The 17365-nt window shown below is 35.5% G+C and overlaps 1 protein-coding gene across 5 annotated transcripts in view; it reads left to right on the top strand.

Annotated features, from left to right (window-relative positions):
- Positions 1–17365, top strand: part of rims2a (regulating synaptic membrane exocytosis 2a) — a 145060-nt gene that overhangs the window by 116068 nt on the left and 11627 nt on the right. For 3 of the 5 annotated variants that reach the window (XM_026283481.1, XM_026283482.1, XM_026283483.1), the window contains one exon: positions 6955–7199. In XM_026283481.1, the coding sequence (XP_026139266.1) occupies positions 6955–7199 (245 nt within the window). The remainder of the gene's footprint in view (positions 1–6954; positions 7200–17365) is intronic. The other 2 variants (XM_026283480.1, XM_026283478.1) reach the window with 1 other exon arrangement.

Raw genomic sequence — 17365 nt, 5'->3', positions numbered from 1 at the left:
AGAAAATTTTTAGGATTTATATCTGGTCAGATGGCATAATTGTGTGTTATTTTCTGCATTTAACTAACCCTAACCCTTTTTTTAATGAATGTATGTTAATGATAAAGTTAACATCCCATTGCTATTTCACATTCAACGCCATCATTAATGTGAAACTGAAGCTTCTGTGATAATGTGATCAGATAATGCTGACTTTCTGCTCTGTATTAAATCATTAGCATCTCATTTTCAGAAATGTCAAGTAGAAAGTGTCTGAATAAGCTTTGAGAGGATGCATAGACACTTTCCATCTAAGAAAGTCCAGCATGAGAAAAGACAAATACTGTAGTCTCTACCACAGTTTCAGAATTTGCCATTTTTGATCGGGACTGGAAGTTGATGATGGGACTAAATTTCATTAGCATCGCCTACAGCGGTTTAGCGCTGCGTCACATTAAATTTAAAGGTCAGTTCTCTGTGGAGTAGAGCAGAGAACATTATAACGCTGTTCTGAAAACTTAGAGAGCTTCTAAGGGAGCATCTTAACAGAAATATTATGTAGATATTTCACATATACACACAGTTGTGGTCAAAAGTTTACATACACCTTGCAGAATCTGCAAAATGTTAATTATTCCACCAAAATAAGATGGATCATACAAACTGAATGTGATATTATACATAATAGATGTTTTCCCTAAAGGAAAGGAAACATGATGGAAACATGATGTATTAAACATTATGAAGATTAGGGTAAAATGTATTTTCTTTGTCTTCTGAGAAACATCAAAGTATCTTCTGTAGCTTCTAAAGGATAATACTAAATGAGAAAATATATATTTAAAATAAGAAAAGTGTACACATCTTCATCTTGTTCAAAAGTTTTTTGCTATTAAAGCATTATGTTTCCTTCTGGCATTGGGTTTAAAATATTTTATTGTTAATCATTTTGAAAAATGTTATTAGTACCTTTCATTAGGCTTTTTTTTGGTTGTTGTTATTTGTTTGTTTTTGTTTTTTTCTTCTTCCTCTGAGCTTGTAATTTTTTTTTTTTTTTTTTTTTTTTAAATTAAGTATAGAGAATAGTATGTATGTAGCTTTTATGTCAAGTACACCAACATAAGGCCTTAATATAATACCTATGTCGGAAAGCTTACATTTTAAAATTAAACTTAGAACCTTATATTTGTGTTATTTACTAGACTTGTTAGAATTTTAATCTTCATAATCGTGACCTTGGTTGCTGACAGATCAGATCTTTATACATTCTCTATGTAGACTATCTTTTAGGAGAGGATACGTGATAGTGAACACAACTTTTACTTTAGATTTTGTGCATAATAAACCAAGGTTTTTTTTCCCCACTGTTTGTAAGATGAAGACGACCTGTCAACATCTTCCAACCATCACGTTTCCACCATGTCAGTTTCAAAAATAACTATAGTGTGTCGCTAGAATACTGTATTAGTGCACATCTCAAGGGCAGATTTTATGTTATTAAGGCCATCTGAGCTCTTGAGTATTCATTTTGAAAAGAGTATGTATTAATAGTGGTGATGGTTGAATTTCATGCCATAACTGAATTTGGAGTTCTTAATAGGCCACATTAATTTAGACACAATTAATTGAACCGCCAAGGACCCAGGGCACCGTTTCCATAGAAACTGATTTTCTGCATCACCTCCTCTATATAAATTCAAGGACGGTGATGGTGACCGCATTCTTTTGTCTTTTTGTCATCATATCTGTTGTGTTATTATTATGCGTTCACACAGGTCGCACGCTTCAGACATTGTGCAAGTACCATCTCAAATTAAAATATGAACTGAAGTATGTCGCGAATTTAAAGACACAGTTGGATTTGCTTAAAGTTATGCAGTGCATAGCTATCATAGAAAAGTGATGCAATGCCATGAACCTGAAAAAATAAATCCTAAAAGTATGCACATTCCTTCAAGGAGAGAGGAGGTTTTATGCTTACTCTGGTTTTTAGCACTTTAGAGGTCCAAATCTGAGGCGTAGAATGGCTCTAAATCAAGAAAATGGACCCGAGCCACCGCGTGCACACGGAAAAATAGCGCACAGGTTTTGTTTGGTGTAAAGGAACATCGTGGCCTAGATGGAAATGCATTTAGCAAAATCTGCATGAAAAAGGAACAGTCTGTTCAGCTGTGCATGAGCAAAAACATCCCCGGAGAGACACTGCGACGCTCCAAGTACATTTGCCTGAGGGATGGTCTTATCTGCCAAGACCTCCTGATAGACCATCAGGAGAAGCTTTGGATGGAGACTTTGGCCTTTGGTAGAGAGATGTCCAGTTTGGCTGAAGCTGTGATGTCTTTTGTGACCACCATCATATGATCCTGGTGAAATTCAGTGGCACATGGTCTCACTGACAGTGATGCTCATCTGACCTTCTGAGTTAAATGAGTTAAATCTGGAAGTGTGAATAATAATTCCACCTCAGGTACTGCTCTGGACTGACCGGCTTTTCAGAAGGCCTCTTAATCGCAGGGAGAGTTTTCTAGAGCAGACCAGATTCAAACACATCAAAGTGTCTGAAGCCATCGAGGCATTAGTAGTCTTCCAGTAAACGACCTGCACAGTTTGTCAGAATGCTCAATGATCTGGTACAGATAGTGTGTGACTTCTCTTTACACTGCCACAGACCATGTGACCCATGTGTTCCTCTGGTCAGAGCGGGTTTAAGTTTAGAAGCATTTAAAAAAAAGAGATGAAATTCCAGTTAAATCTATGATCTACAGTTGTGACGAAATGCGAAATGGAGAAATGCTTAATTTTGTTTTTATCATGTTGGTAGTGAACTGTGTACTGTTTATACTGTTTCGTTCTCTCTCTCAGACACACACACACACACACACAGAGATCACTGCCGGCTTACTCTCACTAGCAGTGGAAGCACTTCTGCATGCTCTTAACACACACCTCAAGAAAGTTATTCATCTGAAGATTAGTCTTCAAAACAGTCATGCCAATTTTGTGTGCAGTATTTCGGGGAAAATAAATTCTGTGTCTTATTCACTCGTCACCTGCAGTCCAGTTTAACTGGCTGCTGTCTGTTCCTGTGTAGCTCTTTTCAAAATATAAAACAGTTAATGCTAACAATAATAATTAGCATTTTATATTTTAGCATGTTCTGAGTTGTGCAAGACCAGGGTTATTATTAACCTTATGAACGAATCAACGTTAACTTAAGCTAAAACTATATAAAAAAAGTTCATTATTGAAACAAAATAAACTTTAACTGAAATAAAATAAAATATTTTAAAAAGTCAAAATTTTAGGGTTATTAATATAAAATTCCTCATTGTTTAGTTTGTTTTGAAGTACTAAAATAAGTACTAAATAATCTAAAACTAAAATCTGAAACTTAATAAAAACTATATGGACATATAAAAATGTAAAAATATAAAAACCTTAATTACCTGAAACTGGTCTACAACTAACAACATAAATAAATGGCAAAAATAAAAAAATTACAATGAATAAAATAAATGTATTTCCAAATATTTATTAATACTATAGTAGTTTGTTAATGATACTAAAAAAATAGCTGAAGACCCCAAAATATTATTATTATTGTTATTGTTATTATTATTAATAATAATAATAATAATAATAATAATAATAATAATAATTGTGTGTTTGCATGTTCTGCATTCTATTTTTATATATTATATAATATTTTTGCATATCTATATATATACATATTTAGTTTTTGTAATATTTTTTATTTGCTTCTAGAAACTCTCTACACAATTAATAAAAATTAACTTCTGAAACATGTCTGGAGCAATGCCTAGGCAATTATTATGAAGTATAATCATTCAAGAAGACTTGATCATTTATATCCAGATGGATGTGCACCTTTAAGAAGTTACTGTTAACTCATTCTCTTTCTCAGACTTCTGTGGTCTGGTTTTCAAACTGCAGTAAAGTATAACCACATAATGTTCTTATTGTCTTTGTGAATTTGTTTACAAACTTTTGCAAGGATAATTCCCGGCCAATCTGTCAATCATATGGTGAGACATAATCCAGAGAGACAGATGTGTCTTGTCATCACAGCAGCATGAAGGATTTTGTAAATTGGCGTCCAGCGTTAATCTCCACCTGGGTTTTGTGTCGGTCACAGCTCTCTATGAGCCGTTCTCATTACAGTGATGAAAGGAAGGTAATGGCCATCTGAAGCCCTGCGGCAGCGCGACACTTCTCTCCGTGACAATGTGAGAGCCTGCCAACCTCTCACGAGCGGCACTGCTGGAGGGAGCTGTGTGCATGATAAATATAGTGTCTGGCAGCATCCCGTCCAATCAATCAGTCAATGCAACAGTATCTCTTCGAGCCGTGATTAACTCTCAGACTGTTGTGTTGGGATGTGATTTTCCCCAGAGACTCGTATCAGCCAGAAACATACACATTTGACATCAGCTGACCTCAGATTGAAAACTGACTCTACAAAATTCAATTTCTGGGCTATAGTTTGCTATTGCGACTTATTAGCAGCTTTGTCGATGTAGCCCGTACATGCATTTTGTAATGAATCAAGTCCTAAAACTTTTGAATAATACAAATTAAAATTTAGAGTATTTTTGGGGGGCTGTTCTGTGTCTGTTCTCTGTTTCTATGTATAACACCAGCGGTGTTACTTGTAACTAAAACTGTTATTTTGTATTATTATTATTATTATTATTATTATTACTACTGAAATAAAGCTGAAATTATAAATGTATGATGAGGAACTTGAAAATTAGAAATGTTGGCAACTAATTAAAATACAATTTATTTAAGTACTAACATAAAGATAAACTGAATGAAATAAAAAGGTCAATTAAATATAAAAACTGAACATATAAAACTAACAGCTAATAAAAATATAAATAAATGCTATAACAGTATGTATTACTAAAAATGTAATTGTAAAAACTAATTGTAAAATTAATAAAAGAAAACTTTTTAAGAAAACATAATGAGAAATGTTGAATCGGTAACTAACTGAAATAAAATGTTTAAGTACTAAAATTAAAACAAACTGAAATAAAAAAAAGCTACAAAGAAATGTTTTATAGAAAAGCACATAAAATTACTATAACTAAAAATATAAAACTGACAGAAAGAAATGCAAAAAGTAATGTAATGCGTTACTTTCCATAAAAAGCAACACAATTGGTTACTATTCTATGGATATAAACAAATTATTGTAATGCATTATTTTTAAAAGTAATTTTCCCCAGCACATCCTAGACACTAAATCTTTGACTGTTGCAAATCATATCACTGTTTTTCAGCATCTCATGTATTAAGCATCACATTTTTTAAATGCTGTATCACATTAAAAGAAATTCCATTTTTAAAATGTCAAAGAGAAGAAGGATAACTGCTTTCTTAAAGAAGGAATTGAGATATGAAATAGATTTCATATGTGTTTTATTTGGTGTGATTTCTCAATGTATTGACGGGGTTAAATGGGAGCTCAGCTCACTGTTGTAGAGAGCGTAGTGATGATCTATACAAATATTATTTCTCATGAAATATATCGGTGCCAAATATTACAGGATCCAAGATGACTAGATTACAGACAGCTTTATGTGGCTCGGCTGTATTTGAGCAGAATGGGTTGTTGGATGGGGCTGTATTTTGAAAAGGCTAATTGCAGTAATTAAAGAACATGTCGTCAGAGCTCATCGATTTGTTGCATGTTTCTATGGCTGTAATTGCATTGATGATGAAGAAGAAGAGCAGACCTACGGCTGCACGTGTATCATTTAAACACATTTATAACCATTAAGATTTCATTAGGATCCTTTGCCCAGGAAGTCATTTGTCTTTTCACTTCATGACTCGCTCACAGCCGCGCGAGATGCTAATTTAATCTTTTCCTCGTGTCCTCATTTTCATTTTTTTTGTCCTGCTGAAAAATGAAGTAGACTAGCCTAGTAGCTATAAATGTATTTTCAATGTATAAAATGTTTATTTTATTTATTTGTTTGTTTATTTTTGTAAAATTACATCTATACCTGTGCATACTACATTATGCATTTCTAATGCTGCTTATTCCATAAATATTACTTTGTTAGTAACATGTTTACGTCAGACTCTTGTGCAGCAAGAGTGATTATTAATTGTTTTTTAATTGAGAAATTCAATGTAGTAATCTACTGTATAAATCATTTCATTTTTCTATTCTCTTGTTTATATATATATATATATATATATTTACTGCATACTATTATAAAATCCTTGAAACAAAATACACCATTTTTTTTAGAAGTAGAAGTCTTATGCATTGTCGATATGCTTATCGATATTTATTTTAACTGCATTTAAACTGGCAAAATAATATAAAATACTCATGACATTATCATTTTTGGTGTGTATTTTTTTAAGTAGTGTGAATAATAGTATGTGGACCATGGGAGATGTAATTTCTTTAACTTTTAACTAGTTGTTTTTGTGAGTTTTGTTGTTGTTTTATTCTTGGTGTTCTCTTTGGCTTTTATGCTTCAAGGCCTTGCAATCCACTTTTCACTTTATGTTCGATTTTCAAAGGACAGCAAGTTTGCGTCATGAGCATAAACACTATAGAGAGAACTAGCGACAGTTGTTTAACTTTGTAGATAGATGCCCTGTTATTAGTTGAATATACCCTGTTCTATATTTTACTCAGTTTACCTTTGTTAGACTACTAAAACAGAACACGTAGAACATCAGGCCAATCCCCAAATTTTACTGTGAAGCACCTTAATCTGATTGGAGGCCTAAACCCTTTAACCTTTGACCTTATTCTGACCTGAATCTCTGCTCCCCTTCACCCTCCACTTTCCTAACTCTCTCCTTTCTCTCCTCCATTATCCATCCATCCATCCATCCATCCACCCATCCATCCTCTACTCTTCCCCTCCGCCGCTCCTCCTCCTCTCTTCACATCTGTCCTCCACGGGCCACCACTGACAGTGAATTTACGTCTAAAATGAAAAACAGGCAAGTGGGAACGGAGGCCGGGGGCAACATGACCAAGAGCACCAGCATTGGCGGGGACATGTGCAGTCTGGAGAAGACCGATGGCAGCCAGTCGGACACGGCCGTGAGCCTGGTGGGAACCGTTGACAAGAAACGGCGCTCCAGCATCGGCGCCAAGATGGCGGCAGTCGTGGGGTTGAGCCGAAAGAGCCGCAGTGCCTCGCAGCTCGGCCAGACAGGTAGGAGTCCAATAATCTCTGTCCGTTTCATGTTTGTCTCGAACTCAGCGTCCTTTATGTTCCTTTATGTTCTTCTCGACCCTTTAATGAACATACTTTTCTTTCGTCTACTCTAACAACCTAACAACTTTTATTTAAACAGCCTGTTTCTCAAAAGTGTAAATTGGGTCGGACCAAGACAGAGGACCGCCGAGTATTTGAGACCCTCTGTTTCACACCCTTCTTTCTTTCTGTTGCCATTGCTCTGAAGTGACAGAAGTTTTTTTATTTCAGTCGAGTGTGCAATTAATGAATATCCAGCTGCTTAAAGTTTGCATCGTTGTTTTATTTGAGTTAAAGTAACATGGTATTACCATATTTTATGGACATGTACTTTGGTAATATCATGTCTTTGGACATTTATCATTGCAATACTTTGTTATTCTTTAAATAAATAAAATATAATAATTTAGTATTATGGGATATTTCAAAATGCCATGATATTACTAAAGTACATGTCCAAAGACATGGTATTTGTAAATTTGATTAAAGTTATACCAGTTAAAGTTATTGATGATGTACATAAATTTTTAGCTGTGGTAGAGGGATGTTTTATTATGATTGCTTTATTTGAAAAGGCTGGTTGTTGGTGCATGGTTTTTGATTGGAAACAGATTTAAGGTGTTCATGTTGCTCACACATTCTTCATTGCTGGATGAAGCTGGTACTTTTTAGGTTCAAACCCTGGAAGGAGCCATCAATGAAGCATCACTGTTGCACTCTTGATGATTTTTTTATTCTCAGGTACTGCAGTCTGAAGCGTATCACTCGGCAAACACATCCTCAACCCTTCTAGCACAGCATGCATTTACCCTTACAAAAGTAACTGAACACAACCATACGCTGACATATATACCATGGTACTGAATTCCACTTATGTGGCACTCTAATAGACTTCCAAAAATACCATAATACTATTGTGGTGCACGTCCATGTTTTAATACTTTTTTGGTATATTAATTTTTTAGGAAATAAATTCAATTTTGGTAGTACACAGAGGTTCTTAGGCACCATTAGATTTATTTTATAGATTACTGATTTCTCTTTACAGCAAAGACTTTATTTTCTACCATATTCTGTCTGTCTAGTTTTTCCATGGTTTTCTGTAATTGAGGAGTGTGAGCACATTTATCTCATCTGTCGCAATCAATGAGCTGCTGATAAAAACACTCTTTTTAAAATGTGGCTCTGTTTATCCAGAGGTCAGTGGTTTTCTCTAGCCTCTGATCATCTCATTGGCCAGCTCTGGCTATCTGAAGTCTGAATGGTGGCGTGCAGGTAGATCACATGCCATGAAGAAATGAACACAGCCCATCAGGCAGCTCGTGCTCAGCCTGCACATGGCAGGTGGTCGCAGTGTGTTTGTAATAAGTTGGGCTGGTTGCCAGGGGCCGTAGCACTTTGTCATGTCTCGGGTCGGGGTGGGGGTGTTGTGTCTTCTGCTTGTCTGTGATGTCTTTGAGCATCCTTCCATTAGCAGTCTAAAAATGAGGACGAAAACACAGACCACAGTTGGTCTTTTTTTTATCTGGAGGAAATTTGGCAACCTAGTATTTGTTTTTTCATTTTTGTTCCAAAGCTGATATGTGCTATAGTTTTCAATGCTAAAATGCTTTTTTTCAAAATCTCTAAAATGAGTAAAAGTCCTTATTGTTCATTACCATTAGAGCTGTGGTATTTTTTTAAATAATGCTTCATACGCAAAAGGTTGCTGATCCCTGGTATTTAGTATCCAAATTGTAAATGTAATTCTTACGGAAAAGCGGAATATCAGAAAAAATCTGTGAAAACAGTTAATCATTTTTTTGTCAGTTTTAGTAAAAAAAATTATAATTCCGCATCAGAGCATTATTTGAGATCTTACGATGATGCTTTTCTGATATTTTCTTCTGTGTGTGTGCACCTATAAACAATATGTTTTACATTTAATTCATACCTTTTTTGCATCTATAATTATTTATGCAATGTGATATAATCTTTAAAGCAGCTATTCACAACTAAGTATATGTAACAAAAGCTAGAGACAATACAGATCAGACAGATTTTCTTCTGTTTTGGAAAAAAATGAGAATCAGAGTCGATACTGAGAATTCCGACTAACCATGTGAGAAATGGATGTTCATTTTGAGGTCTGGTGTGCTGTTTTATTTGGTGCTTTAGAGAGCCTCTTGTTCAGTGTCACACTCAATACAGCGGCACGCTTTTACCAACTACAGGAAATCAGGTCTGGCTGAGATGTGCAGCTCTGAACAACACCGGCTCACGAGATGTGAATCATAGAGCATATCAATTTTTCAGGCAGAGCTTTTAGGCGGTGTGCGTGTGCAGGCGATTGAAATCCCTGGCCTGTTTCTCAAAGAGAATCTGACTCTCCGGCTGCTTCCTGCTCCACTTTGTTGTGCTTGATTCAGAAAGCCTGACAGCATCCTTGAGAGGACATACTGCACAGATAGACGCTTTAAAAAGAGGTTATTCTAGGCTTTCACTGGGTAAAATATATAAATAAATGTGTGTGATTGAAATGCAGTTGCACACACTGGACAGCTGAAGATCTCTTTACTGTTGTCTTCTATGAATAGTTTAATTATTTTTCGCTATGAAGATTTATTTCATGGTGCATGCAGATTTAGACACACTGTAAAAAATGCATATGTGCATTTTTTTTCTGGAGTTATACTATTTTTACTTCTGGCTTAATAATGCAGTCATGTTTGCGGGGTTTTGTTTTGTTGTTTGTTTTGTTTTGTTTTGTTTTTTTTAGGGCTTTCAAATGATTAAAAATTTTAATCAAATTAAATCAGAATTTTCAGTGGATTAATCATGATTAATCACTATTTGCCACTACACCTGAATCCTAACCATTTTTTTTCTGAAATGCATACCAAAAGATAAATAACAGGACACAGATACATAATTTTCATGTATTGTTTCATCATGTGGTTCTTTTTTTCTGAATTTCAAAAGTTTAACATTTACTTAATCAAATTTACCTGAGCACTATATCAAACCATGCCATTTAACTACAGATAGTGTAAGAGTTTTAGGTGAACCAGTGGTTAAATATAGCCACATATCTATGAAATTATGGATAGAGAAACTCGAAAGAATGAACTCAGAAACAAAAACATGCGCCACAATCACATAAGCAGCACTCTGGGCACTCTTGTTTTTGGGAGGTGTTCATTTGCTCTGCCACAATACTTTAGGATCGATATTTTCACGTTCTGAAGGCTTCAAGTGCCAGTAAAACCAAGTAAAAATGCATATGCTTTCCCAAACAGCTGTAATTTTCGCTGCATTGCATGTAGGCGTTCTGCGCATGCGCAGTGTGAAACACAGGACACTATAACACAGTGATCCTCAAATCTGGCTCGCGAGATCCACTTTCCTGCGAAGTTTAGCTCTAACCCTAATCAAACACGCATGAGTTTGCTAATCAATGTCTTTAGGATCATTAGTAAATCACAGGCAGGTGTGTTTAATTGGAGTCTGCGCTAAACTCTGCAGGAAACTCGCGAGCCAGATTTGAGGATCACTGCTATAACAGCAAGAAGAAGCTCCAGCGTATCAACTACCAAAGTCATCTCTGTTTATCGAGCTTGGCATGAATGTATTTGAGAGTAACTGGGGTAAAACCTTAAGCTCCTTCGTCGCGGCGCTCGCCGCTGTTTTTTACTATCTTGAGAATTCAGAGATCGACGAGACTTTCCTAACCTGAATAATTTGTCACACTGCGAATGCGTGAAATGCGTTAAAAAATTTGACGTAATTAACGACAAACAACTAATTAATGCCGTTAACGCGCAATTTTTGACAGCCCTAGTTTTTGTTTTGTTTTGTGGGACACCAGGGTCAGTAATTACTTGATACCCAACTTGGGAAAAAAAATCTGTGCTTATATTCAGAAATAGTGCAGTAAATTGACCAGTGTTCTTTCTTTGAACTTTCTATTAATCCAATAATCCTTAGAAATCCTGTAAATAATCCTGTATCACTATATCACAAAAACTCTAAACAGGTCAACTGTTTTTAACATTGATAATAATATAAGAAATGCTTCTTGAGCAGCAAATCACCATATTAGAAGGATTTCTGTAGGATCTGACAATGAAGATATTTTAAAGTTATTTTAAATTGTAATAATATTTCACAATAATTCAGTTTTTAATGTATTTTTGAGTAAATAAATACAACTTCTGTGAACACAAGACTTCTTTCTTTTAAAAAAAAAACACAAACAAAAACTTATCGACCCCAAATATTTGAATGGCAGTCTATTATATATATACGTATATATATATATTAAATTATTGTTGTCTAACAGTCCAGCTAAAATATCCCAAAATCCACAGAACAGTCAGTGTTGATTTAGTGTTGAGCTTGTCTCTAATGGTGCTGTGCAGTGACATTCGCATTAGTTATAGGTGTTTCCATCATACTAGCTGTTCCTGTATTTTAGTGTTTCAGCATCCATGTCCATTTAGTATTTACATGGAAGATTTTTAAGGTTATATTACGGTATCTCAGCACTGTGAGTGTCCATGAGAGACCGCTGGAGTCCTGCAGACCTTTCAAATTAATCTTTGATGACAAGTTCTGCAGGAGAGAGCTTCATGAGCTAAAGGTGTTATTCATGACCAAGCTGAATCATCGCTCTGATTTATGGTGCCCGATCGTTCCTCTCGGCGTTTAGGAAGCCTGGATTCTCTTGTAATTATATCCAGCGCTCCATGGAGAACCATCTTACATCTAACCTCTGCTGATCTTCCACTGCCTCCAGATCTGTGTCAGCAAAGAGGCCAGAGCTGCAAGTGCAGATGGAAACACCTGTTGTTCGGTGCTCTCTGAGGATTTTTAAATGGCATAACACATGCACAAGACTGTTTTTGCTCAGATACGGCTCTTTTATGGCTCATGAGGTCTCAGGGCTGCGTGATAATAGTTCAGCTGATTGTTGTCATTTTTGATGTCTTCAGAATTCTTGCACTTTCACATAAGCACAAATCAAAAATGTAAACTTGCATGGTTTATTTAACCTCATTTGTTTTCCTCAAGCTTTATATTCAAAATCTGGTACAAGAATAAGTTTCATTTAAAAGAAAAACCGGTGAAGTTTCTAGTATTCCAAATTATGTTCATTTGTATATTAAAACAACAAAGTAAAACAGTGCAATCATTTGTGTTAATGAACTGAGAGACAGGACTGGCATTTATTTGAGCATAGAATTGCAGCTGAGATTGCTAAACTCCAAATTATGTGATTGCAGGTGTTTTCAGATCATTGCTTTTTTTCTCAGTGTAGAAAGAGCGTGTGCATATTGCCATATTAAGAAAAAAACATCCATTTAAGAGAAAAGTTCTGGCTGGGTGGATTAAACTCTTAAAATGTGGCAACCACATGCATGAACGCTTATGAAGGCTTGTTATAAATGCAAGATAATGCAAATAAAAAATAGGTTAAATAACCAGCAGGCAAATATTGCAGATGATTATGCTTAATGAATCAAGAGCAGCATAAATTGTGAACACAATTAAAATACGATTAATCATGCAGCCCTAGTTCTTAGGTATGTTTAATTTAAGTAAGTCAAGTTTGTTTCAATATAACATTATTGTGGATAAGTCAGCTCCGATTATTTGGTCCTGTAAGAAGATACTAAAGATCTACAGCCGATGAAGCATCTCTTTCTTTCTCTCTTTCTGTCTGTCTGTTTCTCTCTCTCTCTCTCTGCAGTGTTATAATAGATTTTCAAAAATCCCACAGGCTCCTAAAGCATCCTGGGAAAGTTGAAACTGCTGGTGTGCCCATCAGTGTAATCGATGTAATCTCATCCGCGTGCCCTCAGCGTTCAGTCCTGGAGCCATTTGAGCTTCCGCGATTCTCATGGAGGGCTCATATGCTACAGGAACTACCCATCGGAGTATGTTTCCTGGAAAATGATGTGTTTTTTTCAATCTAGGTGCCATTGAGGCTAGCGCACACTACAGAATCTCTTTTAATGTTTTTAAGTATACTGCACTCTTATTGCATGCTGTATTACTTATCTATATTCACTCTTAAAAATAAAGGTTATTTTTTGGAATCGATGGTTCCATGAAGAACCTTTAACATCCAGTGCACACAAGGTTTTTACGAACCTTTAATTTTTAAGTTTCAGAACTGTTTAAGTGAAATGTTCTTTGGGGGGAACAAAAATTGTTCTTCTATTGCATTGCTACAAAATGTTGGAATGTAAAATATTGAGCATTTCTGATGAGGGTATTTGCACTGAAAAATAACGAGGTAACACAACTGTTGTGAATTCGTCCCATTCTCCTTAAATGTGCAGAGGGTTTGGCTTTTAAAGTATTCAAGAGGCATTCGCTTTTCATTGTTTCCAAACACGCACACACGTGCCTGTTTTAAATGACTTTCTTTGAATTACTGCCAGCCTCTTTTTATAGATGATTTTCCATGCTGCATATTTTGCTGAGGATTAATGCGGTGTTGATTTGTAAACAATGTGGTTTGGGAAACAGTCAGTCTGGAAAAATATTGCGCCCACTTGAAAAGCTTCATTGAGTGGCCCTTGAAAACCTTTCCCCAGTCTGATTCCAGAGAAATGAGTTTGAGGCAGAGCAGAAGGGACATCTGAAGTAGACGCCATGCAGTCGGCACGGGCAGATGGCGGGGAATGCGGCGTCCTGGCGGTCTGCTTGTTCACATGAACCAGATTAGGAGCAGATACTACTCTACTTCCCATGAATACTTTACGCGTGTATATGAATTGGTGTCGCATTTTTTGAAAGCATTTGATAACTTTAGAGGTGGATTTGTGTCCTGAAAGGTTGTTAAACTGTTATCTAAGATAAAATTAAACTAGTGTTAATGTTAGAAAAATGCTAGTTTGCGCTCTTTCAATGGTGAATTCTGGCCTGTCCAATTGAATTGAATTGAATTTCTTATTAAATTTGATTTGTTATTTATTTGTTATTATTTCTTCAATTTTTAGGTCAAATAGATATAAAATAAATGAAAAAAAGATGATAAAGGTCACCTTCTGAGGTGACCTGGCATTTTAATGCTAAGCACTTTATTGTTTGTTAAAAAGATCAAATATTAATTGCTAAAGCAATAATATCTTCGCAATTGGGAGCTAGCAGACCTCTGGCACTGACTGTTGAGAGTTGAGAGGAAGTGTGTTTACAAGTCATAAGTAGCGTGAGGTTAAACAGACAAAGAGTTTCAGACAGACCAGTTTCAGCTTGTAACTTTTGGAGCTCGTCCCCAGCAAAGGGCACTCAAAACTTGACATGGTCAGAACTTTTCAGACTGTGCTGACAGTACAGCACATGAAGCCCGCTGTTTGGTAGAACAAACATTCTGTACTCACCGTGAACATCACAGCAGCTGCTTCTTGACAGCTCCTTCAGAAAGTTGTCTCCATATAATCACATACCTCTGACCTTCACAGGTCTAAAGCTGCTGGATGTCATTTTAGATGATAAATACCTTGTTCTATTTTTATCATAGAACATTTTTTTCTAAGTAAATAATTTATTGATCATGTGGTACATGCAAATATTTCTATTTTGAACCTCTAAAACCAAAGATAGTTTTAGACACAGAACTGGCCTCAAAAAAATAGTCAATCTAATAGTTTCAATTGTCATCAGTTACAGTTACCTTTAATTTAGTTTTATTAGTTTTATTTTTTACATTTATCTTTTAATTTGTATTGTCTCTTTATTTATTTGGTAGCTTTTTTATGTTGACAGTAGTATTTTAGTTCTTAGTTGGCATACAGTATGCCTCAACTAATCAGAAAACAAGAAGCAGCCTAAAAAATCACAGTAACATACTTATATTTGCAGATCTATTTTCCTGAATACTCTTTTACTGTATTTTGTTACTCATGCCCTCATTTACTGACAGGAATCCATCTACATGATAGTTGTACTTGTTGAACACGGATACAGAACATGGTCTATTTAAAACTGTCCTACATTGCTGTTAACTAGATTAGACATTTATTAATCACACGAGTTAATACGTTTAATTTTGCAGAAGGCGTGTATGGTGAAATGCGGCTGTAGAAAGTAGCACATGAGTATCTTCTTCTGTGACAAACCCGGTTACCTGACACAAAACAGAGTAAGTCACATTCTCTGTAGCCATGGTGATCTGTGCGAACTGCAGCTTTCCCTCTGATCCGATTTTCCACGGCCCCCTCTCACCCCCTCGCTAGATCGTATGCAAATGAGCGGCTCTCAGATGGTGGAATGTCGCCCGGCCGCGTTCCGTCGATCCTGGAAATGAGCAAAACTATGTGAAGATGAAGCAGTAATTCATCTTATTCTGAGCTCTGATCTCAGCGCTGGGCTTTGGCTTGAGGAGGATGTAATTGGTCTCAGTGGGGTTTTGTGAGTATGTGTGGCCGGAGATAAGCCGGCTCAGTTCTCTTGTAGATCTTGTCTGGTGGACTCGCTGGATGCACACATTGTAACGTCTCTTCGGCGGACATCATGTTCGCCAGACCCTAAATTTAGTGTGTGGAGAAGGAAAGTTTTATTCAGACTTTGAGAAGTTCTTCCTAAGCAGTTTAATAATGCAGTGTTGTTCTAAATCGGTGGGATCAGGTTAAATGTTTTAAAAGGGGGCAACTATTTTAGTGTTTCAGTGATTTTTATGTTTGAGTTCTGAGTTTTGAATTTTATTTCGCACAAAAAAAGACAAAAAGGTCACAGTTTATTTGTCAAGGATAACACAAAGTAATAAAAACCTTTGTAGTCCTTGACTGCAAAATATTACTGTACAAAAAATAACTAAAATAGTTTGACCTTTTTTTTTTTTAAATTACATTACAAAATCCAACAAAAATCCAAAGGTTACCAAAATATAAACTAAAATATAAAATAAAAGAAAATAAAGCCAATTCAAATCATGAATCAATACTGTAAAAAAATATATAAACATATTAGTATAAAACAACGTTACGTAAACTTTCCATTTCAAAACACAAAACTTGTACTGAACATTTATTTTTTTTTCTCCCTTGCTGGCTTGTTTATTTCTTGTATATCTGCATCTTTCTACAGTTCATGAAGAATCACATTTTACTTACTGTATGAATGTGTGTTACAGTAACAAAAAAGTCTGTTTAAATATCAGAGAGATGGTGTAAATGTATCATAAATATCTAAATGATGTTATTAGTGCAAAAAGAAACAAAATATAACCACTTTAAACGAATATTAGCACATTTGGAACTAGGAAGGTGTATATGAAGTGTCTGTCATTGGAAAAATCCATGTCATGAATAATAATGAAAGACTGCCTTCTCATAGGATTAGAGTCTCATGAATAATTACGAGACACTGCAGACTCATCCTTGAGTTCAGAATCAGAATAACTAGGATGTGTTATAGTGTTTTGTGGCACTTTAAAGAACCCTCGCCAAAGTAACACACCTTTACCAAGACTTAAACAAATAATATTGAGATTTCCAGGTCACACAAATTTTTTTGTGAACTGTTCCTTTAAGAATTATGACTGTACTGGTACAGTTCTGTCATTCATCAGAACAGACTGAATTGCTAAAAACCGGAAATACCTTGAAATGTAATTATTAATGTGTTTATAGTGTCAGCTTTCAGAAATGGTCATGGTGGATGTTGAAGAGTGGTTAAATTGATTATTCAGTGAGCATAGCATGTAATAATTTGAGTAATTGAGTAAATGTAATAATTTGAGCATGTAATAGTTAGACTTTTTAATCAATTGATTAACATCAGTATGGTGCAACAGTTTTATAAAGGAGGTCCTATTGTGACTCATTGCATTTGGAAACGGAATGTTTTTGTAATATGTTCATATATTTTCTGCTCGTGTTGCATCACCTCTGAAATATTTACGTGCTGCTGTTTTCTCCGTTTTATTTGATGAAATTGTTAAAGAACTTGACGCACACGTCTTAAAGTCAGTCTTTATTTATTGGGCCTGTTGGCCTTGAGAGAATGTCTCAAGAATGTCTCTGTGTTCAAAGACTCAGCCATAGATGGACTTCCTTATTTCAAAAACGAGCTCATGAGAAATAGTCCAGTGATCCTGTTCCCCATCTGACACTCGAGTTACTAAGCAGTTGAGG

This window comes from Carassius auratus, chromosome 16, assembly GCF_003368295.1.
Source record: "Carassius auratus strain Wakin chromosome 16, ASM336829v1, whole genome shotgun sequence".
Lineage (NCBI taxonomy): Eukaryota > Metazoa > Chordata > Actinopteri > Cypriniformes > Cyprinidae > Carassius > Carassius auratus.
The sequence above is the reverse complement of the archived record's forward strand: the minus strand, read 5'-3'. Positions and strand labels throughout refer to the sequence as shown.